General features: G+C 41.9%; 1 protein-coding gene across 1 annotated transcript in view; it reads right to left on the bottom strand.

Annotated features, from left to right (window-relative positions):
- Nucleotides 1–24652, bottom strand: part of Mgam (maltase-glucoamylase) — a 111411-nt gene that overhangs the window by 32898 nt on the left and 53861 nt on the right. Inside the window, exons 42-67 of the mRNA XM_035450910.1 lie at nt 24352–24500; nt 23669–23753; nt 22704–22760; nt 19935–20059; nt 18990–19078; nt 17992–18041; nt 17438–17605; nt 14880–15029; nt 14362–14562; nt 12309–12463; nt 10823–10991; nt 10483–10579; nt 10034–10146; nt 8280–8405; nt 7100–7228; nt 6743–6853; nt 6425–6487; nt 5022–5156; nt 4481–4568; nt 3449–3587; nt 2568–2701; nt 2322–2356; nt 2116–2232; nt 1568–1716; nt 892–976; nt 24–80 (exon numbers count right to left, since the gene is read on the bottom strand). Of these exons, the coding sequence (XP_035306801.1) occupies nt 24–80; nt 892–976; nt 1568–1716; nt 2116–2232; nt 2322–2356; nt 2568–2701; nt 3449–3587; nt 4481–4568; nt 5022–5156; nt 6425–6487; nt 6743–6853; nt 7100–7228; nt 8280–8405; nt 10034–10146; nt 10483–10579; nt 10823–10991; nt 12309–12463; nt 14362–14562; nt 14880–15029; nt 17438–17605; nt 17992–18041; nt 18990–19078; nt 19935–20059; nt 22704–22760; nt 23669–23753; nt 24352–24500 (2976 nt within the window). The remainder of the gene's footprint in view (nt 1–23; nt 81–891; nt 977–1567; nt 1717–2115; nt 2233–2321; nt 2357–2567; nt 2702–3448; nt 3588–4480; nt 4569–5021; nt 5157–6424; nt 6488–6742; nt 6854–7099; nt 7229–8279; nt 8406–10033; nt 10147–10482; nt 10580–10822; nt 10992–12308; nt 12464–14361; nt 14563–14879; nt 15030–17437; nt 17606–17991; nt 18042–18989; nt 19079–19934; nt 20060–22703; nt 22761–23668; nt 23754–24351; nt 24501–24652) is intronic.

The raw sequence follows: 24652 nt of genomic DNA on the forward strand, positions 1-24652 counted from the left end.
ATATGAACATTTAGCAAACTTACCGTGTAGTAGTCATACCAGAGGGCTGTGGGGAAGTACGCGCTGACGTTTCGAGCATTCTGAAAATAAACAGAGACTGGGTGTGGGTGCTGCATTCAGAGACAGAGTAAGCAACCTGCAATGTACCCTGGCATAAAAGATAGAGATGGAGATGGATATGTGTGCCTCAACTTCCTAAAGATCTCCAATGCTGAGAAACCCTGTTTTCTTCCCAGGTTTCCAAGCGTGGAAACTGCCTAACAAAAACCAGTACCTTCATTAAGGCCCTTTGGAGAGCAAGACTTCAAAGAAATGGCCGCCTCCTGCTTGAAACCTTACCCATCCTCTCTCTAAACACACATACCCAAGGTTAGGCATAGAGCAGGAAAAAATGTCTGCAGGTTCACAAGTATTTGGAGATGATTTAATTAGCTTCTCTGTTTAGTGAAATGCTCATAGGGGCACAGAAATAACAGAATGTCTGTTGCCACATGTATAACCACGTGTATAAGGAAGCAAAGAGCTAGCCACCAGCCACAAGGTGACACACATTGCTACAAGCAGTTCTGAACATCTCAGCTAAAAGTGACAGGGGCCGTAAAGAATCTTCACACTACTACTACCCACACCTGATCCCACACTGTTCACTTTAATAAACCATGAAGCTATTTTCACCTTGACTGTTCTGTAAACTGGAATTACGGGGCTGATGTAAAAAAGGAATTGAGGGCAGAAAACTTAAGACACAGAATCCTACGCTGAGGAACCACAAGAGAGGAATGTAGAATAAAACACTTGGTCTCCAGATCTGGTTCACACCAGACTTCCTTCTCTATATTCCCTCAGCCTACCACCTGGGATCCTCCAATTCTCAGAGGTTTCCATACTCACGGGCTCCAGAACAGGGCTGATCAGGAAGGCTGGACCGAGGAGGAACTGTTTGTCTATATTCCAGGTCTCTTTGTCTGACACAAATCTGAAGAGAGAATTGAAGATGACACAATCAGACCAAAGAGGGTTTTGGCTTAATGCCCCGAAGAAATGCGTGAGTTAGGAAGCATATGAGAGATCCTATTGCCCTCTGCCTCCTGTACTCTCTGCACAGGACAGAGGGGATTAAACTCCCAATCTGCCTATGTGTCACGCTTCCAAACCTTCAGAAACCGTCCAAAAATGTGAGTGTGGACAATTTCTTTATCATTGCACATCTAAGTGCAAAAATGCTTTTTGTTCTTAAATCTTTACTGGAATGCTCCTGGAGGTGACCTGGAACAAACATTGGTCTATATTACAGAAATGAAGTTTTAAAAAGGGGGGCTCACAAGAAGAGAAATTATGCTATGGGATGCTGGATCTTTTCTAATAATTTTATATTCAATAGGTGGAATTTCATTCAAGACCTGTGGCAAGCAGACACAGAAGGACTGAGTAAAGAATGGCACCTACTGGGGCAATATTGGCAAAAGAGAGTCACACCTTTAGAGCAGAAGAATTGTTTTCATCAACTCCCACCTCACAGGTTAAATACATTGCCCATTGTTCAACACAAATCCACCTCAACACTTACTCGTGGAGAAGAGGCCGCACAACTGTGCTGCCTTCCGTGTGGGCCTTGTACATCAAGGTGTAGAGATATGGCAACAGGGTGTATCTGGTCTCCAGCACACTTCTGGAAATATCCTCAAAGGCTTCATCCCAGGATACAGGGTCTTGTCTCTAAAGCACCAGAAGAAAAGTGTTCAAAGTCTACCAGAGACAACGAAGGACTTCAAGAAGGTCATTAAAGGCCTATTTGAACGGCATATCAAACATCTAACATACCGAACACTTTACAAAATGATGAAATGGATGAATAGGACTCCTAGAATATTCTTAATGGACTGGTAAATATCAACAAAATTCTACCAGAAAAAAATTGTAAGGCATTCTTCATGAGATATAATGGAAAATAGTCCCTAAGCAAAAAGTCATCAAAATTATATTGGAGACTATGGTTTAGAGGAAGAGGATTAATGGCTTTGCAGCTGTCCCAGGGAACACAGGCAGCAGGACTGCTCTCAGAAACTGAGGTAGCATTTCCAGTGACATATATAGACAAGGAAGCTGACATCCTACCCTGGTCCCAATGGTGTTGTGGTTCCTGGAGAAGGGGTAAAAGGCTCCCAGCTGCATCCAGCGAACACACATCTCATACTCAGCATCTTGAAAGAACCCACAGATGTCTGACCCGGTCTGAAACAACAAGGAACCAAGTGAGCTTTGGTGTTTTCTGAGAGATGCTGCCCCCTTCCTAGGGAGGAGGAGATTGCAAGAGCACTTACATAGGAGATGCCAAAGAGACTGAACTCCATCATGCCTGCAAGGAGAGATACAGCAGGATCAGGACAGGCACTTCTCCTCCTCCTCCTCCTCCTCCTCCTCCTCCTCCTCCTCCTCCTCCTCCTCCTCCTCCTCTTCCTCCTCCTCCTCCTCCTCCTCCTCCTCTTCCTCCTCCTTCCACCTCACCAAAGATCCTACACCCCACTCCATTCACCGGCAGCAGAGGCCCCTGGACACAACCCACACACCAATGATGGATTTCCCCAGCTGGTCCCAGGCAGCTGTGTTATCTCCCAGCCAGTGTCCTGCCCATTGTCCAGAAGAGGGGAATGTGGAGCGTGTGATGACAATCCCTCTCTCTCCTGTCACCTCCTGAACAGCTCTGATTGGGGAAACAAGAAAAAAGTTAAAGGCAGAACAATGGAAGGAAGTCAATAGAGCTTCCTCCCCAGAACTCTTTCTCTTAGAACATTGTGACAAAATCTGTTTTGTATGACTAGAAAGAATAGAGAAACAACCCTTTAGAAGAGATCTGGTTGGTTAATGGGATAAGAACGGTGGTAAGTAAAGCCTTTGCACAGTTGTTTTCAAAGTATCTCACCATGTGACAATTCATGTCCCCAAATAGTGAGTACTCACATGATCTGGTTGTGTTTTTTTTTTTTTTTAAGCACATGCTTGACATTCTTTATTTGAATATTATTTTTCTTTTGGCTCACATTGTGAATGTGATAGCTACTTCAACAAAACACCAGCTGATTATCCAACATGAGTAGCTAAAGAAAATCAAAGACCTAAAGAGATGACTCACGTTCAACACAAAGGAATGAGGCTTCTAGTCCTCAGTTACCTCTGTCCTCTTGGACCAATGATACCACAGCCCTGGCTACACTGCAGAATGATGTGTAGGATGCCTGTGGGTATGCTCAAGAGAACTATAGATTTCCTCACAGGGCTGACTTCATGATTACAGAGAGATGGCTTAACCAGTAAGAACTGTTACTTGGTTACATTACACTTACATTATACTTAAACCTAGGGACAGGAAAATGGATACAAAAGTAGAGAAGCTACAAAACCCATCACAGAAGTAGTACCAATAGGAGAAAGGAGAGAGAGGGTCACTCACTCATAGGTGGGTCTGGTCTGGGACCACCCATACAGGCTGTGCACATCATAGTGCCGCACCCGGGAGCCATCTGGAAGGATCTGCTCACTCTCCATGCACAGAGTCTTGCTGCTCAGGCCCCTGTCCCTGGCTTCCAAATCTGAGGGGAAAAAATCAACCTCAGTGAAGATCAGCCTTGACTCTTAATTCTTGACTAACATCCTCTGCCTGGGTCCCACTCTACCTCCCAAGAGCATAAGAACAGTAGCCTTCTCTGAGTAGTAAGGTGACTGAAGGCATTTTCAGCATCAAATTCACTGAAGAGAATGGAGGGGGGAGGGACACAGGTTGTCAAGTGTGCACTATGGGGCAGATCCTAGTATAAGCTTCCTTAAAAGATTTATTTGTGTATGTGTGTGTGCGCATGTGTGTGTGTCTGTGTGTAAGGGAGAGGGGTTGCCTGAAGCCAACAGAAGGAAGCATCTAATACTCTGGAGCTGGAGTTCTCAGTGACTTTGAGTCACTGGACATGAGTCCTCTGTTAGGATGGCATTTTCACTCTTAACTGATGAACCAGCCTTCCAGTACCATAAGTTTTTAGTTTTTAATGCACAAGTTATTTCATATCATTTTATCATATTTCTGTGAGTGGAAAATGTTGTCTGCCTCTCACACTTTAGGAAACTTAAATTTGCTAATGTCTTTGGAAGGTCACACAACTCAGAAAAGGCATAGTCTAAGGAGCTAAGCTATAAACATGCATCACTCCGAATCCACCCGGTCCATGAAGAAGAGAAGACACTTCATTGTACATCATCATTCAAAAAGACATTCTGTAAGTTATCACACCGCAGAAACATTATCACAGTGTGAACAAATTCAAAAAATTTTCTAATGTCCCCAGTTGGATAATATGACATGCTTTTGACTTAGGACATATGAAACCAAATTAATGGTGAGGAGGTGCCATGGTGGTTATGGTAACCCCAGGATGCTCAGCTCATCTTTCTTGCAGGCACTGAGCAACAAGGAAAGAGATTCCAAGGTCCTTACGTGGCATGTAGGGAGGACGGTTCAGGGTAGCATCGCTGCAGCCTGGAGGAACTGCCCCATTCACAAAGCTGGAAGGTTCATTCATATCCTACAAATAGTGAGATTATGGCTTACTTTTAAAGATACTTAAGTTCTGTCAATTCAGAAACAAAGAAATAGTCACACATTCAGTATCTAGCATCTCTTTCAGTGCTACCCAGAGAGGATGATGAACTACAGGGGAAGCACAGGCTAGGAAAAACATCTACCCTCAGCATGACAGTCCAGATGACTTAATTTTTCCCCTAGGACAACCAATGCTCTAAGGATTTCCCACTAACTGTTATGAAGGTTTTAAAACAGGAACTTCAGGAGGGTTCCCATGTACTAAGCAGGGACAATTCTAAGTTTGATTGGATGATTCCCACTTTGCTATCTAAACTCTTTTTCTGAAATTATAATCAACTAGGCTAACATCATGAATCCACATGCTCACAACAACACATACACACACAAACACACCCATATCCATGTACACACAGACACATCTATGCACACTTACAATCCACAGGCCATCAAACTTCAAGCTCTTGGTTGGATTCTGTTGGTTTGTGTGGAGTTCTTCAATCTCCTTCTTCCACCACGTGACAGTTGAATTACGGAAAAAGTCTGGGAAGGCCACATAAGCTCGATATAGCTGTCAAATGATGATACAATCCACTTATTTTAAATGAATATATTATATAGGAAGCAGACACTAAGAACTTAATTAATTCTTTTATCTCCATAGTTGTGTATAGTGATAGTCGGAATAGAGCCTATGCAATTTAACATTCTTGACTTATCAGAAAAATATTTAAAGACTGACAAGAACAAATAATACACCTTCGCAGCATCTGGAAACCATTGCATTGTTTGCAATGGAGTAGTCCAGGATTCCTGGGCTTTGTGTGGTTAAAACTTAAATTTAAATCTTCCATGCTTGTATCAAAAATAGGGACTTTTTTGATTAATGCTTAAACCCAACAGGCTGTCTAGATCTCTCAGCTGTACCCTGTGAAACATGAATAGGACAGCTTCGTGATCAGCTAAACCTTCATACATGTCTAGTAAACTAGGACTGTCTTACACTTACTTCCCAAGCACACATACTGATACAATTCCAGTCCCTCAATTAGGATCATGGTTAAGGAAGAGTTAAAGGTCCAGCAAATATTGTATTTCAAAGAGGGCAACCACCCAACCATGTGAACACTGCTCAAAGGTATACCAGAAAAACTCCTAGAATAATGAACAGGCTGCCTCAGGGCTTCAGATAAACATCTTAGAAAGAGGAGTGCCTGATGCTTCTCTTGCCAGTTGTGTCAATGAATTTATTCATACAAGCAACAGATGCAAATGAAGATGAGAAAAAATAGGGCTGGAATCTTGACTATTGGTTCCATTAAATGGAAAAGCCTGTTCATAGAAGATATAAAATCAACAATATGAGACTACAAATAAAGGCAAAAGCAAACTCTATAGACTCAATGAAGGATGGAAGGGTAGTGCCAAAATAATGTGTGGATAGGAGCAGCCAATGTTTGAACATAAATGTACACAGAGAAAAAAGATTCCACAACCAAGGACAAAGTCCAGAAACTGTTTTGTAGGAAGAAATGACAGTATTCTTAGAGGTAGCAACTAGTTGAGTTATTAGCCCTCAGGAACTGACAGCTGTGGACTGGAAATTGCCCTGTGACATGGAAACTATGGCGTGAAATGTGACACACTGAGTCTTAAGCCCCAAGGTCAATAATGCGGACATCACAGCTTGAAGGAGACACTGCTTCACATAAAATAATGGGTCTCAGACTGAGAGTCTCACATGCGTCTGTCATAAAGGAGGACACATCTAGTAACCTAGACATGACTGTCTCTTCCTGGCAACCTGACTACATCCAGCATCCACAAAGGGTCTTTTACCTCCACTTGACTGTCCCAGTCTAGAGAGCTGTTCACCACAATACCAGGGTAATCAGGCCACACCTATGGAGAGAAAAGATTTAAGAACAATGTTCTGAACGAATTTTCATAGAAATAATTTCTTAGGAAACAAAAAGCAAAGGTTCTAAGAATAATAGTTGCCAGGTACCATCGAGAACAGATTCCACAAAGCCCTTAAGCCTATTAGCAGGTATTTACAGAAAACAAAATAACAGGCACAAAATCAACATTCCTGAAAACCACTAACTGTGTCTCTAACAGAGGGTGAGGATCCCTGGATCAACACTCAGCTCATACCTTTCCCCAGACAATGTCTCCACCATTGGGATATCTGATAAAGACGTCCTCCTGTAGACCTCGGGTGAAGGCAGGATAGGGCTCTGTCTCATTGCCAGAAATAGCTGGGTCCTGAAAGCAGAGCACAAGGCAGGTGGAAAATTAAGACAGATTATGACAAACAAGATAGGGTAGAAAAGTGAAGTCCCCAATTGCAATTTTCACTATAGAGATTCCGTGACACCCAGGGAATGCACTTATAGTAATTGCACTTTTATTTCTCTCTGAGAACTGGAAAGGACAGACATTCTAAGGAGGTCCCCACACAGGCCCATCCATGGTCCCAAGTGCAGCCTGCACATTCACACAAGGACTCACCAGAATGAGGATGACCCGCATCCCATCTCTCTTCATGCGATTGATCAGGTCTGGGAGCCCAGAGAACTTGGGGCTGAGGGTGAAGTCCAGCTGCCTCTCCATGTAGTCAATGTCTGAGTACTGCACGTCCTGGGAGGACACAAGAAAGTGTGGCTGCTGTGGGAACGCTCAGGCTCTGGCAGTTACCACACCTTGTATCTGGTATTTAAACCGCTGTTTATGACATATTCTACCTAGGGATCTTGGACCAATTTTTAAAAATTTCACTCAGAAACAGAAAAAAAAAATTTCAATATCAACAAAAAGTTTAAGATGAGTATCTTTAAGACTGTTGTAAAAAAAAAAAATAGGAACACCGTAGGAGAAAGTGCTTTGACTTTATGAGTATGTCCTGAAATCAGTGATGTGTGTTTATGGAAAATAATGTCATCTATTCAGTCCTAATATGATTCAGATCATAGGTCTCCTATGAAAGAATCAAAACCAAAACAGTCCTCACTGTAGGGGACCCAGTGTATTGTAATAGATTATAATGTAAATACCTGTGCATTCCAATGACCTTAGGTGACCCCTGTGAAAGTGTCATATGACACCCCAAAAAAGGTCACAACCAAAAACTGAAAACTCTGTGCTACAGGAAGTGCTCTGCACTAATGCAACACAGAACAATATGTACAAGACAAACACAAAGGATTACAACATGATAGGCCTCTGGTTTTGAGTGAATGTGGCTGTTTCTGTAAGTGATTCCACTACCAACTCAATACAGGATTCCAGCATGGAGCCAGTGAGAAGCTCTGAGATCAGGAAGCATTCATTGTGCTGTACTAGGCCCAAGAAAGCAGTCCTCAGAGGGGACAGATTCACTGACTTTGGGTTTAATTTCCTTAATTAAGTAAAACTAGTATTGGAGTGGTGTTCTATGATCATGTCAGCAAGGACAGTATAGATAAATATATTGAAGTCCGTCAAAAACAGAGGAAAGCCTGGTAGAGGAGGCAGCACCCATGAACCAGGCTTAGCTCCTCCTTGTTATTCTAAGCCACCATACTTATGAGGGCAGTGGTCTTCCCTAAATCACTATGGATGGTCTAGGCTCAGTGTGACATGAGAAAGCACAGTATAGCATTTTAAAACCACATTTAAATCTGACAAACAAATCCTCAACAGATGCACATACATAGGGGATCTGCTTAGCCACCATCTCATCATACAAGCTGGCGATCTCAGTGTCATTCTCATATCCATAGCGACACAGCTGGAATCCCAGGGACCAGTAAGGTACCATCACTGGCCGACCAATCAACTAGAAAACAGAAAGGAAGTGTTAGAATGTTAGAGGAGAAGCTGGTTAGAAGTTAGATGTGACGTCAGAATATTTTACTCTAATTAGACACCAAATTCAAACCCAGAGACTAAGTAGAGTGCTGTGTGGAGTTCCAGGTATACACTACAGAAAGCCTACAGCTTCTCAGAGCACACTTTCCAGGAATTCTGGAAAACCTGATTTTACTCAGATGTCTAGAGATATAACTGAGATACTAAAAGCACACAACACCAAGAGAAATAACTTAGAGTACAGTCTTGCTGATTGTGTGACCTTAGGCAGGTATGTGTGATTTCTGTGCTTGTTTCTTTACCTGTAAATCAGAGCTAAATAGTAAGCGCTGTCACCCATTGTTTGACTGAGTAACTAACTTACTATGTGTGACACACTCTCACATGCACTAAGTAATAGACACAATAGATATTTCAAACGTTTGTTGATGTCACCAGCAATGTTATTATTTCCCATGACCATAATTCCCACCATCATCACCACAAGCACAATCATCGTCTCAGTCACCACATGCTGTGACAATGTCATGATGCAATATTCACCCTCAGGATAACCCTCATTGCCACCGCAGTCAACCCTACTGCTACCAAAACTATCGTATCTGCCAAGACTGTCACCATCATGACCTTACTCTCTCAGCTCCCAATACCAACTCCACTCAGTCACTTTCATGTTCACCTTATGTCCTATCTTCCTCTCTACCCTTTTCACCATAACTGTCTCCATCCTCACAATCACTTTCACAAATGATACTGCCACTAAAGTCTAGACCAGCATCCCTCACCACATCACCAAGATCTCTACTACCACAGCTCCGCACCACACCAGACTCACCAATAGTTACCACAATAATTTATACACTGCAATATGTGGAGAAAACAGGATTTAATAGTTATAGGAATATATCCATGTATTACTTATGATGTATTAAAGCTTGAGTGAGGATTCAGAGAAACTCAGCCTCAAGCTATAGAGATCAGGCAGTGGTGGCACACACCTTTAATCCCATCAGCCAGATGCTAGGAGGTGGTGTTACACACGTTTAATCCTAGGACTCAGGAATAAGAGGTAGATTTCTGTGAGTCCCAGGCCACCCAGATCTACAGAAGAATGAATCAGTCTAAGAGAATTATAGCTCACACCTTTAATCCCAACATTAGGGTAGCATATAAGACAGAAGCAAGAATTCATTCTCCAGCCACTCTGAGGAAAGGTTACGAGTCTGAGGCTTGGGGAGAGCTTATAGAGATAGGATCTGCCCATTCAGTCTGAGATAGAGGTAGGAAGCTAGTGACCAGCTGCCTTGCTCTCCTGATATTCAGCTTGAAGTTTGAACCCCAATATGAGTCTCTGGGTCTTTTATTTATCCCTGTTACATATCCGCTCTCCAATATTCCATATTATAACTTCTTCTGAGAAAGACCATCAAATTCAGGTACCATATGAGTCACAGTATATGGAAATCCTGTATGGCAGGATTGAAACACATTGTGAGTGCATGTGCACACACACACACACACACACACACACACACACACACACACACACACACACACACACACACACACACATTTCATAAACGCATTCCTTCCTACCTCTGTGTATTGCTGAGTGACAAGCTCTGGAGTTGGGCCCAAGAACACATAGAAGTCCAGAATGCCCCCTGTGGTTCTGTATGTTAGCGCAGGCAGGGGTTGGAATGTCACATCTGAAAACACATGAAAATGTAACTGAAACACTTCATTTGAGAACATTAACCCTGGAATCCCCACTTTCTCTCTCTCTCTTCAATTTGAAGACCCTGACAGCACACATTCAGGAGTAGGTGCATCTAGAATTGAAAATGTTAAAGGAAAGCTCTCACTAGCTACATTAGAGAAAATGGTTGGGGAAATTTTATATAATTAAAATATACATAAATGGTCAAGGAAAGGAAAAACTGATCCACAAAGGTTATAATTTTTTCAATAGTGACAGCTATAGCAAATTATATAAACAATTCCAGAATCATTAGCAAACAATAAGGGACACAGGTTCATCCTACCCATGGCATTGCTGTTCAGCAGGAGGACTCCGTGGGCATTGCCATCCTCCTCTAGCCCCATGTAGTAAGGATGGACACCATAGGAATTCTTCTTGTACTGAGAGGAGCAGGGAAAAGAGGTTAGGAGACGGTGTGCATGGGAAGAAACTCAAGAGAAACTTGACTGTTACATTGAGTCAAGATTCTCCTGGTAACAACAGGAGAGGGAAAGGGAGCTTAAAAACATGTCCATCTGCCTGGCAGTGCAAGGCAACAATCACGTGGAGTCTGGAAAGAAGAAGCCCAAGACACACAGTGTGGATGGAGAGGACAGAACACAGACCACAAGCCCTGTGCTTACCCCCGGGGGCTCGTCCCTGGAAAACATGCCCCACGTGTGCCAGTTCAGGTCTATCTTGAAGCTTGTGTGCTCAGTTTCCCCAAAGCCATAGATGTGTGTGGAGGGCAGGCGGGTGGAGATGCGGATAAACATGTCATTGAAGGTGAAGCCAAGGAGCTGAGAGTCCCAGCTGCAGGGGGAGAAGGGACGTTTACAAAAGAAAGCCAGGGTCCCAGGAGGTTACAACTGCTGCCTTCCTGAGGACAACAGAGCTCTGGATCCTCCTCATACCACCAGAGCTAGATTGTCCTCCCAACAAAACAAGCAAGAGTAGTTAGTTAGTGGCTAAAACAGTCACCATTGCTAAAGGACTGAGTCACCATTAATTCTCCTGTACTGTATCATTCCCTTTACTGACATCCACAGTAACAAATTCAATTCTTTCACTTTACCCCCCCAAACTCACTATGCCCTCTGCTCTTGATGACCCCTGGTGGTCCACGTCCAACATGTATCCAGGATGTGAGATGAGCACCTCACACCACCTCACACTCCTGCTCCCAAGCTCCCTCCTCCCTCCTGAGAGCATCTGAGGACCCTTCAGGGCTGCTCCTGTTGTAAATCACACCTCACACACCTACTTTGTCTCCCATATCTACCCTCACTATTACCTCTGGTGATCTCTCTACTGTAACAGACAAATTTCCTCCAGCTCTTGACATATCATTCTGTCACAAATGTTCCTTTGCAAACATCACGTCATCCTCAGAGACACAACCGAGATCGTGGTCTCTAAGTCAGAAAATAACCTGGTTTCCCTGATTTTTTCCACCATAGCAAGTATCGCTGCATCAAATTACTCCTTAAAGTACACTTTATACTTTGTTTAATGGAAGAAATAGCACACCTGTCTACAATCACAGTGCCAGAAGATAGCCTAATATACAGAAAGAATTCAGAAAATACTTGTTCAATACTACCCTCGGACATGCAAATTCCTTAGTTGTCATTTTCACAGTTCCTCTAAGAACAGAAAGCACTCCCTTGTGTGTGGTGATTGGATGAGATATCCCTCATAGTCCCAGTTATTTCAATACTTGGTCCCCATTTGGTCACTATTCGGGAACTATTTTGGAGGTGTGGCCTTGGTAAAGATCGTATGTCACTCAGAATAGGCTTTGGATTCAAAGCTCACACCATTCCAGGTTTGCTTTTTTTTTCCTGTTTGCAGTCAAGATGTGAGCACTCAGCTGTCCTGCTGGCCTGTCTGCCTCCTGCATCCACTTCACCACCATTCACTCCAGCCTTCTGAAGCCAGAAAGTTAAATAAACTCTTCTATAAGTCGTGTTAGCCGTGGCTTTTTATCACAGGCATAGAAGGTAACTAATACATCACGGATCTGAACAGGGGCATCTGAGGCTCTGAGCCAGGTGTCTGCAATGACAATGAGCTTGTGAGGAATGTTTAGGAAAGCAGGAAGTCAGAGTCAGACCAGGGCCCACTTACATCACAGTGCCTGTACTCTTCCTGCGAATTTCAATCCCAAATGGATTCTCCTTGATGAGGACATCGTAGAGACGGCCGTCAGTTGTGCTGGATGGAGAAATGGGGATATTCAGAGGCACTGGGACTTCATACCGACTGTCGTTGGGATCGTAGATCTAGACAGGAAGAAATCATTTCATGTGAAGACAAAATTATGACAGGTACCTTATGATGTTTTCCTAGCATTCTGACAGTGATCACAATTAGCAACATTCCATAATTAACACTATAATTACATAACTGAAATATAATTTAAAACAACTAATGAAGATGTTGAATTTCCACGACACAAAATACTAGAGGATTGAACACCAGATATCCTAACTGTACTGAATTGATCAATCCATCATGTGTAAAAATGTGACAGCATCACAACAATAGTGTACACATTCACAGTTAACTGTCATTTCAAAAGAACCCTTTAGACATGAATTGATCTCTAGAGATGAATACCTCAGCATTCCCTTAGTGTGTCTGACACAGTCTAGAGGCTGTAGGTTTCCTCTTCTTTTGCATCACAATACAGGAATTAACCAACACATCAGAAAACAATTTCCTGTTAGATAGCTTGATCTGGGACATGTCTCAGTATTGTGGGCTCTAGAGCATTCCTTCATCCATTTCAACATTACTGTTAATGTGAAAACCTCATTCTGAAATTGGTGTGGTATTTATAAAAATATACTGTTTTGTCTGTCTAAGGAGACCTGAAACCTTTCATAAAAGGGAAAAAATCTAAGTTTCTCTGGCTAAAACCATCCTTTCTGAAAGGGATGAAGCTGAATAATTAAGAATCCACAGTCTACTGCTGACACAACAGCAAATAATTGAGAAAGGAATAAGCCAAGGTTAATGTTGTGAAAAGCTTAGGAACTCATGGGAAATAGGACAGAAGAACTCAGCACTCCTGAGGGATGTGAGCTAATAAAAACTCTGCAGAAGGGCTTTGCTATTACAGAGAAGGAACAGTGAGATGGTTTCATGGAAGAAATACAGGTTGAGTCTTAAAAGTTAAGCAACAATAAACCAACACAAAACTGACAACAAGTGATTCTGGTAGAGAAACAACAAACACAAAGATCCAGAGAGCTGAGCTGGGCTCAGAAAGACATGAGTATGGTAGAAAGAGCTACAGCATGGCTAAGTGGTTACTGAGTGTGAGTTGAGGCTACACACCCAATCAACTCCATTCTGGTGAGGACACACACATCACCATCATCACATCAGAAGATGGAGAACTCAAGTCCAGATTGAGCTCAGATTCTAAGAGTAGTCTGGACAAAGCCACTCTGCCGTGATCAGTGCCTTGTACTCTTCCAGCAGCACTGGAGTGCTCACTATATATAACAGCCTATGTGAGGGATTCCAGTACCACCCTGGTGGAAGACAGCTAACAGTTTAATAATGAAACAAACAAGAGGATAGCTAGTCCATCCTTTGTCCCTTTCCTTAATTAAACCATGGAGGGAAAAGAAATTACTTTCATGAGTATTTCAAATGTGCCTCCAATTATTTTATTCAAAAATCATACTCCCCCTCATATATTTCAATCACGTATCTTATCAGTTTTCTGAATTCCATTATCATTACTAACCATACACACACATTTGAATGCTATGAACATGGGAGTAATTCTTCAGGCATGCTCCTCTTGTAGTTGATTTGAATGACCAAGATGGTCTCAAGGTCTCAAACATATCCCTGTTGCCCATCTCCCGTCTTACCCATAGACCAACTCATCCACAACTGCCCAACCTTCCAGGTAGACTTCTCTGCTTCCTCTCTGTGTTTTGTCCTCCTAAACATTTTCTTTAGACAGAGTGATTCTCTCAAATTTAAAATTAGGAGAGATTTCCCTGTTCTAGCAGTCATCTAATTACTCTCCTTATTAGAATGTTGTCCTACACTATTTGATTAAAACATAAAACTTTTTTTGGAATGCTGTTACAAAAGGTTGCAAAGGATGATGGAACTAGAAAGGCCCTGTGCACACCTGATTGCACACTGTGTTTACCTTGAACTGCAGCATTTCATTCTTGTGGTAGATCACTTGCACTTGCAGTTGCTTCACGGGTGTAGAGGGGAAGGCGTTGCTATAAGGAGAATCCTTCAAGGAAATGTCAGCTGTGGCCTCGTTCTGGTGATACTGAACATTGCTGACTGAGTACAGGTCACTGGCAAAGAAGCAATAAGGAACCCCAGGAGTGTCCGATTCCTGAAAAGAAAGTCAATATCCTAGATCAGCAGGGATCTGGAGTTGTCAAATAGATTAGAAAAGGCCATTTATATGGAGAAAGTTATTGTTTCATTCACTCATACCTATAGGAAAGTAAACATGGATTTAACTTTCAGGACTCTAAACAACACAGTAAACATCCCACTCTTCCACTTTACAGTCCTCAATAAAACTCAGGCTCTTCTGGAGACTTTTCTTTCCCTGGATTTTAATAAATCTGGGGTTAGATGACTGTGCTAAAGCCATTGCAGGCTGTATTGGGTGCCAGTTTATCTGAGCATCCTCAGCAAGCTCACCTCCCAGATGCAGCCACGGGCAGTGCAGTTGGCCTCAGAAGCTCCATGCTCGTCTGGATAGCAGTCTATCTTCTCCTGGTCCCTCTTGGTGCTCCAGTGGATGGCGTATGGTTCTCCCAGCACGAGATGGAGATCTGTGATGGTGGCAACCTGAAGGAATGCAAAGACATCCTCAGGACTAAGCTCTTTCCAGACCACAACTTTTTTTTTTAACAGAAATTAAGTATAAATGTCATTCTTAGTCTGTCTTTATGCCCTGCTTTTCATGATTAATGAGCACACTATAGTTTGTAAGAGTACAACTGTATATATGGAGTAAGAGATAGTGACAAAAGGAAAACACCAGTATTCTATCAAGACCTTACATATTACACTGTAGGAAGAGATAGATGATGAAACCTGCTGTGATCACACTTTTTCTTTTCATTCCTTCCCTGAACCTCTTGACCCCTGTTCATTTTATCAGAAACGTTTTCTCCTTCTAATCCCAAATAAGCTGTTTTTGCCATTGATCTCCTTGCCGTGTCATGACCACTGTGGTGGGTGTGAAATGCCTAGAGAATAGGGCAATACGAGTCATCCAGTTCCAGTTTTCTCCCGAATCTTACATAGATTACTTCAACTCTTTTTTTTTTTTTTTTTTTTTTTGAGACAGGTTTTCTCATTGTAGCCCTGGCTGTCCTTTAACTCTCTCTATAGACCAAGATGTTCTCAAACTCACAGATATCTGCCTCTTTCTGCCTCCCAAGTGCTAGCATTAATAGTATGTATCACCACTGCCTGGCCAATATCAATTCTTTTGATCTCAGATCTATCAACTAAGGATAAGATTGGGGAATAGGAAATATCGTTACATAAAGTCCCATTTTCAATATACTAAGCCAGTCATGGAGTTAAGGGCAGACAATGTCAGACTCCTGACCCCTTTGGCTGCCATGTTCTGATAGCTCAACGTAGAGAGCATCACCAAGGCAAATGCTGTCTAGGCAAATGGGGCCCTTTCTGAGTCATTACCAGCTGTCTTATTAGTATGAAATCTCCTCTCCTTTCTTAGTATTTCAGGTTCATATAATATATCCTATCAACTAATAACTGATGTTTTAATGACTGCAGCATATTCATGGTCAGAAAAGTAAATCTGAGTTCACTTTCTGGGCCAGGGTTTCTTTCTTGCTAGAAGTACAGGCCCCTTCTGCTTTATCTCTGCCTTCCTCTTCTTCCAACTCCCTTTCCTTTGCTTCTTTTGTTTTCCTTTTTCATCTCTCTAGAATAAGGGCATTCTGACTAGATCCATGCAGCAGTGACTTCCAGTCATTAGATAAGACAGACCTTACTCCTGACAAAGTTCAAACTCTGAAACAATTCCAGCAAGTTTTCAACTTTGAACTTTTAATTGCAGAAAAATAAACCAATCTGTTTGCCATCTCATACATCTTGTCACATAAATCTGATGAACCCAACCTTGTTTTATGTGTACCTGTATTTTGCTTGCATGCATGTCTCTGTGTTACATGTGTATACTACCCACAGAAGTGGTATTGGATCCTCTGTAACTGGAGTTACAGATGTTTGTGAACCATCATGTGTGTACTAGGAATCAAACCTGGAACCTCTGGAAGAACAGCCAGTGATATTAAGTGCTGAGCTATTTCTCCATCTCCACAAAACCAAAAAGTTGGTCTCAACTACTGCATGTCATCAATTTTTTTACAATCAAACATTTTACAAACGTTGGCTTAGACACCTTCTTAATAGTTTTGTATATTTTCACGTATTTGAAATGCATCTCTCACCACCCTGATTGAAACAGTAATGGATGAGTTAAGCATTTTATTTTCTATTGTGAACAAGGCTTGTTTTCACAGAAGCATCCTTCAGATGTCTTAAACTTGGCAATAGACACAACCAACCACATAATTCTTTATTTGTAACTTCGTCATAAATGTATCCTCTTCATATGTTGTCATGACAAAATGTCACATATCAACACACCATTTAGTAGAAATCTCAGCTAACTAGGTAAAGGTTCTTCCCAGTGCTGAAAAACTAGAGGAATGGAATGGAAGTCATACAGAAAGGCTGAATCTCATTATAACTGCCAGAATACCACTTTTCAATCACTTCTAAGTTAGTTAATCACAGCATCAACTTTTTCATAAAATATTCTTGCAAATGTTAGGGAATATATACTATTCTCAAGAGAGCTTAGCAAAAGGAAAGAAACATTAAAATTTAAATAAATAAGAGCAATTTAAACTTTTAAATTCCTAGGATCTCTATCTCTACCTTCACCTTGAAGCACAAGCCATCAGCCTTCAGACCCCATCCCTCGGATCTTGTCCCCACATCTAGTCAGAGAAAACCAAACACTGAGAGTAAAGAAAATGAGGATGGGGAAACTGGAGTCATGGTGCCTCAAACTATCTCTCCATTTTTACCTTCCTCCTTCATACTCTGACGTCACCATCAGGTTTCAGATGTGCTCTGGTTTTTCAATGACACATGTCATCTTAGCAAGAAGTGGTTTCAAGACACCATGGAGGTCTATCAATTCTTACCTTCAGAGTTGAGTTGTAAGTGACTTGAGGAGACATTTGACTAAGGACACCATTCTGTTTCACTCTAACATTGAAAATTTCCTCTGTCCCAAAGATTTTAACTTCCTGGAATTCTAAGTTATTGGGATCCTTGTAGCTTGCACTTGAAATTGTCACATTCAAATGGTTCTGAAACACATCAAGCATAATTATGAACAAATAGTGTATAGATTCCTTAAGCCCACAAACACTGCATCCTAGACTCCACCCTTGACTAAAGGACTATCAATTTTCTTTGCTGGTGCATGCTAATGGGAGTACGAATTTATTTTTACAATGCCCATAGAGAGAGTGAGGAAACAGAGTGATACTTTATAGAATTGTCTTTTACAGACTGTTGACTGTTTTCAATAAATATAGCTGATGTAATTATTATGAATTAAGTCATAAAAAGCAATGTATTCATCCACATAAATGCTGATATTTAAATAAATACAGTTACATGCATATAGCTGAACACATACAGACATCTTCAGACAAAATCCCATACAATATTCATAAAAATATGCACTCACTTGGGTGACAGAAAATTCACTGAAAATGTAAGTGTTCTTGGTCACAGTATCTGAAAGAAGAAAGAGATGTCAGACTGGCCTGGCAACCACAGAAGCTGAGCTTCACCTTCTTCTCCTAAAAACTGGCTCCTCTTTCTTTTTGTGACTGAAGAACACATCACTAGATCTGTGTATCACAGCTTCTTTATTCATTCATCTGTCAGGTAGATTTGGCTGCTTCTGGCTGTTCACTAGCACAGACAATGCCACAGTGAATAGGAGAGGTTCAGCATCTCTGTGGCATACTGTTTTCATTTCTTTTGGAAGGTATATACCAAGACATGGAACTTCTGTGCTAGATGGTAGTTCTATTTTCAACATGTGAAGAAGTGTCTACACTGTTCTCCATAATGCCTCTGCAAATTTATTTTATAATTTTGTTGCCTTTGTTTTTGGTGTCATGCTTAAAATCACAACACCATGCCCAGTATCAAAGAAGCTTTCCCCTATATTTCCTCCTAAGAGGTTGTTGTTGTGTATGTTGTCCATTTTTTCACTTTAGCTAAGATGGGGAAACAACAAACATATCTAATAGCAGACAAATGAACAAGAGAATTACAGTGCATGTATGCAATGGAGTATCCTTTAGTGTTAAAGAGAAGGAAGCCCCACATTTTTAGAGCAGAGATGAATCTGGATCGTGTTCCACTAGGAGAAGCAGGTAAGACAGCAAAGGAGAAGCAATGTATGAGCTCTGCTTACACAGGGGCTAAATAGCCGCACTCACATAAGAATTCCGAAAGAGAGACAGACAAAGAAAAAGAGAGATGCTCTCCCTCCTCCATCAGTGGTTCATCTCTCGTGGCCTCTGACCAGTCCATCCAGAAACACACGTTTTCTCTGGGAGGATGCTCTGGGATGCTTGGTGATATTTCACTCACAGCAGAATGGCCAGCAGGGGTGAAGGCACAGAGTGAGACATGCAGGTGTGCAGTGGCCACACCCCTCACAGCACTCACCCTTTGACTTCCCATCATCCCAGAACAGTTCTCCTCGTGCTTCTTTGTTCTCATCCAGGGCAATGAGAAGACCAAGAGGGTTCATCCGGCTGTGGGGGACAAGATTCACACAAGGCACAAATCCTTAGGACTCAAAGAATTTTAGAAAATACTGCCACAAAATTTCAAACGGGTAAAGGTATTAGTCATGGATGACTTCTTCCCTTCAGAGACAGGGGCAAGAATACTAGGAGACATTTTCTCCATATCACCGTCGCAAGAAAGAAGTGTCCCAAACCTCAGCAACGTATTTCCAAACAGGAAGTCTGGATGTGATCACTGCATCAGCTACAGTGAATTCTGTGGCTGCTCTGAAATGCACAGTGCAGACCATAAGAATAGGAGGAGTATTAGACAGTGGTGCTGTGGCCGGGTCAGTAAAAACACACACTGTACTACAAGGACCAGATCAGCTGCCACCATAGGTTTTCTCTGCCAATGAAACTTTTACTCAGAATCACATGCAATAAGGTTCATCTATACAATGGTAACTTTACATTGCGTGTCTTTGATCACGGTGATTTGTTTGTTTGTTTGTTTGTTTTTGAGACAAGCCACTCAGACTGGCTCCCTCGCCCAGGCGGGCTGTGAACTCATGACCCTATACTGCCTCTGCCACTCAAGTGCCAATTCTATTATACAGCACTAAGCCTTAGTTTAGTTTAATGTCTATTATGTTCTTTTGAGAAAAATAAAACACACCCAGTTGTGAAAAGAGGCAAAGCACATTCATAAACAGCAGAACAATGAATGCAAGAGGCAAAGCACATTCATAAACAGCAGAACAATGAATGCTTGCATACTGCTTTTGGCCTTGAGAGTTGTGCTTGATGTAAATGTGTCTTTCATCATCACCAAAGGATCAGCTCATGGTACGCAAAGCAGAGCCCTAGTCCCATGGCTCACCTTAAGTGAGTGTTCAGGGCATGCTTCTGCCATGGCAAGATGGAACCTCCCCGGATGTGAAGGTTAATGTGCTCCAGAGGGGCTGGCAATGTCTTCCACTCTCCTGTTGAATTAATATCTGCACCCTGTGGCAGGAGAAGAGATGTTGAGAAAAAGAAGACACACATTTCTGAACTCCCAGCAGATCCTCAACAATCTGCCGGGTCAGAACCATTCAGCATAGGTCGTCATCACACTTTGTTTCCCTCTGCTGCATTAAAGCTTGCTGTATTTAAGGCTTTAATGACCCTTTTAGAATTGCTGACCTTGTGGGGAGTGAAGATAAGAGGGAGAGTTACAGGACATACTAAACGAAGTCTTTGTGTGGATCCCAACCATTCTCACTGCACACCCTGTGCAGGGGTGACAATGGGCAATGTTGCCACTCCTTAGTTTCTGAAACATCTTCTCCAGGGGGCAATACTAGACCTTGCTTTCACCCAGAAACTACAGATTCTCCATTTCTCCTCATTTGCACTCCTACACCTGTTAGATAAGTAACACTTGCGAGTCCTGCTTCATAGAAAACATCCAAATAAAGACTATTGTTTATATATCCTTACAGAATGCCTGACTATATCTTCTCTCAACACTTTTATCTAGTCTTGTGTGAGGTGCAGTCTGACCTGAAGCGTAGCCTCAAACCTCGCTACACTGTCTCAATTCCCACGGGGCTTCTTCCTCCTTGACACTGGTTCCATTGATACCTTGTAGCAGATAACTCCTTCTTGTAATAAGGCTGTCCTGTGCTTTGGGGTAAAAAGTAGCATTGTTGATATCTGTTCACTAGAGGCCACTGGCAGCTCCATGACCCTATCCCACAATGACCATGAGACACTGTAATTGTCCTGTGGTAGGTGTCTGAACACTGTTGCTTTGGAGATAAGGGGTATTCAGATAGGTTGTATCTGGCTGTCATCCAGTACAACATGAAGCATAAAAATAGGTGACAAAGGTGTTTAGCTATCCCTGCACATTCCCCCAAAACAGAAAGAAAAGAAAAAGAAAGACACTAAGTATCTGTAGCCTGTGGTAATAACTAAAGTAGCATTTTCTCAGTAATTCCAACCATTTAAAGTTTGTTTTAACTAAACATCACTTTTAAGGTTTTCCTTTTTCGCAGAAAGGCTTTCTCAATTGACTTTTGTCTTTGCAAGTGATTTCAGTTACCTCCTCTTTATCTGAAACTACCTTCTATTTAAAAGGCATAAGTAAATTTCGCCAGTCCAGGAAACTCTTTCTTAGTAGCCTTCATACTTTACTTTTAAAATGGAGTACATGTAGTCATTTACTTATGTGCCAGTACTCGAGATAAACAAAGCTTGCTGTCCTCTACTGAGATTACATGTTCAGCTTCATGAGGCTGTGTGTTCAGTATTCCTACACCTAGTGCTCAGCAAAAAAAGCATTTTACTGGGTAAGGTCAGCACTAGAACAGGATAGCCAGATGCCTAGGGTGCACATTTTAAAGTGGTCTATGCTTTCAAAGCCATGTAAAGGTAGGGCCAGACTTGCAGTACAGGGCTTCCTTAAATTGTGTGTCCTGGGCTTCTCCCTACTTAACCCTAGCCCAAGCCCTATATCAGAAACTCCAAACATACTCAGAAGGTCTTATTGTCAAGGGGTAAGGAAGTCAACATGAAATTTAGGCAAAGCAAGGATGCTGACTATTGTCTGCTAAGAAAGCACTAGAGTGCTTCTGCCCACCCTAAAGACAGAACTGGCCAATAGCAAAGCATGTGGAGGAGTGTCCAGGTGCTCCCAAGATGGAGAAGAAGAGGGGATTCACTCTGATATTCTTCAGACAGCTTTCACCCCATCTTACAGCGATCCCCTTGAGGTGTCAACTAAGGGACTGACATATGCTCTGACATTTGTCTGTCCACCACTTCCTTCTCCTTTTGTTAGAGGACAGCAAACCTCTAATACCCTGTCCTTTCAGCTGGACTCTTAGCTTTCACTGGCTCGGAAATACATCATAGGAGGCTTTTTGCTGGCTTTTCATCAGTAAATACATATGAGCAACTCAGATGTCCAAGTCCTGGGCCATATGTCTGTATTTTGTATATTTATATGTGTCTCATAGCTACTAATACTGATGATACAGAGGAATTCTCCTTAAGTTTACAAACTACAGACACTGACTTTCAAATTTTATCTATCTACTTATTTATTTAGAGGGTGTGTGTGTGTGTGTGTGTGTGTGTGTGTGTGTGTGTGTGTGTAGATCAGAGAATGACTCATGGAGTTTCTTCCTTCCTTCCACCTAGTGGGATCTAGGAATCAAACTCCAAACACCAGGCCTATATGCTAGCACCTACATGTTGGGCCATGTCTCCAGCCCCAGAGTTTGGGCTTTTCATAAAAAGCAGAGAGGAAAATACCTTATTATAAATTAAGAACTTATATAAACAAAAATGAATCTGCGGCATGATTTCAAGAGTTTACTGGTGTGTCCCCACTGTAATGATATTAAGACAAAGCTACAGACTCACACATACAGACAACTCCCAGCAAGCCTGAGATACTCTGTATGACACTGCAGAATGCTTGCCTGAAGGGTGACTGGTCATGGTCAGAAGTTAGGAAACGAGGTCACAGAGAGTAAACTGGCCATTCAAAACCACAAAAGGTGATTTCCGGAAGTGGCATGAAGCTTCGTATCTATCACATCCAGACACTCTGCATGCTACCACTGTGTGGATTATGTAAATACAAAGAAAAACTCACCGTGTAATAGTCATACCAGTGGGCTTTGGGGAAATAGGCAGTGACATTTCTGGCATTCTGAAATAAAATACAAAGAAAGTGTGGGCAGTAGACTCTGGTATCTAGGACACAGTGACCAGTATACATTGGTGAGGGGTTAAAATAACAATAAAGGTAACAGAGCTAGCCGAAATTATTCTATATCACTTATGGTATCCATGAAGGAGACCCTCCTTTTCCAGCGATAGAAATTAGCCTATCAAAAATAACTGCTTTCGCAAAGTCCCTCAGGCTTCTAGACTCCAGAGAAAAGCAAACACCACTCTCCTACAGCTGCCTTCACCCCCTCCCTAAAGACATGAATAGGTAATGTTGACAATAGAGCAGAGGAAGATTAGGCAGCCTCAGAAAGCTGCAGGGTGTGTTAATTATCTGTTCATTTTATCAAAAGTCACATTATATACAGAGCAAGTAAATTAATCATTTTTTCTACCTTTAAGATCATGAATAGAAGGAAGGGGGAAGCCAGCTGGTTTCAAAAAAATGACATGGAGGGAGGGCTGAATTGTGAAATTACATTATAACCTCAAAAATAAAGAAATAAAGGATAGAAGAGGTTAAAAAAGATCACACACACTGCTGCAAATAGTTCTGCAGATAATTTTAGCTGAGAATACCAGAAAAGGAATAAGGAATCTTTAAGCTTCCTGCGTGTGACCCCGCATACCTTCACTTAGCTCACAGAGAAATAATTACATGCTTAAATACATGACAAGGTTATTCCTTGAAATGTTAGGCTGACATTAAAAGTTTAAAGGCACAAAACCTAAGACATGGAATTTGGCTCAGAAGGACCAAGGGAGACAAATGTAAAGTCTAAAAATCTAGAATCCATGTCTAGCAATCCCTCTCACACCAGACTCTGCATTACCCCTGGCATCCAGCCCTATAGTGGAATCCTTAATCCCTCGAGTCTCCATACTCACGGGCTCCAGCACGGGGCTGACCAGGAAGGATGAACCCAGCAGGAACTGTTTGTCTATATTCCATGTCTCCCGGTCGGACAGAAACCTGAAAAGGAAATATCAATCTGACCCCAACGGGACCTCAAGACAAGCCCACAAGAAGTTCTCAAGTTCAGACCCAAGTCAGCAATTCAGCTACACCCTTACCTTCCTTATATTTAACTAGACTGATAGGGATCACATAGACCCCATGCCCCATGTGCTATATTCTTAGAACTTCAGAAAGGTATTATCTGCCACAAAGCATCTATTCCTCACAGTGCCACACTATAATGCAATGAGATGCTTGTCCTTGCCATTTCTCCCTGGAATGTCCACTTAAGTTACATCAAGATATGCTCCTCAGGGTCCAAAAAAAACAAAATCCCTACACAAATTAGGGAAGACTTGTAGGACCAAATCAGAAAGAAATTGTGCCATGCTGGAACCTTACATTTCATAAATTCAGGAAATTCCTTGAATCCAACACTAGTGCTATGTATACACTGCACAAAAGGTGCACTGCAGATAAAGATGCTCTCTGTGGAGAACTCACATGGAAGGAGACTTATCACTTCCCTGCGTAAAAATTATTTGGATCCACTTCCATCCTAAATTATGAATAAATTGTCCATTGGTCAACAGGATTGCAACTGGACACTCACTCGTGGAGAAGAGGCCGCACAACGGTGCTGCCCTCCGTGTGGGCCTTGTACATCAAGGTGTAGAGATATGGCAACAGGGTGTATCTGGTCTCCAGCACACTTCTGGAAATATCCTCAAAGGCTTCATCCCAGGATACAGGGTCTTGTCTCTAAAGCACCAGAAGAAAAGTGTTCAAAGTCTACCAGAGACAACGAAGGACTTCAAGAAGGTCATTAAAGGCCTATTTGAACGGCATATCAAACATCTAACATACTGAACACTTTACAAAATGATGAAATGGATAAATAGGACTCCTAGAAT

Source organism: Cricetulus griseus, assembly GCF_003668045.3.
Source record: "Cricetulus griseus strain 17A/GY chromosome 1 unlocalized genomic scaffold, alternate assembly CriGri-PICRH-1.0 chr1_0, whole genome shotgun sequence".
Taxonomy (NCBI): domain Eukaryota; kingdom Metazoa; phylum Chordata; class Mammalia; order Rodentia; family Cricetidae; genus Cricetulus; species Cricetulus griseus.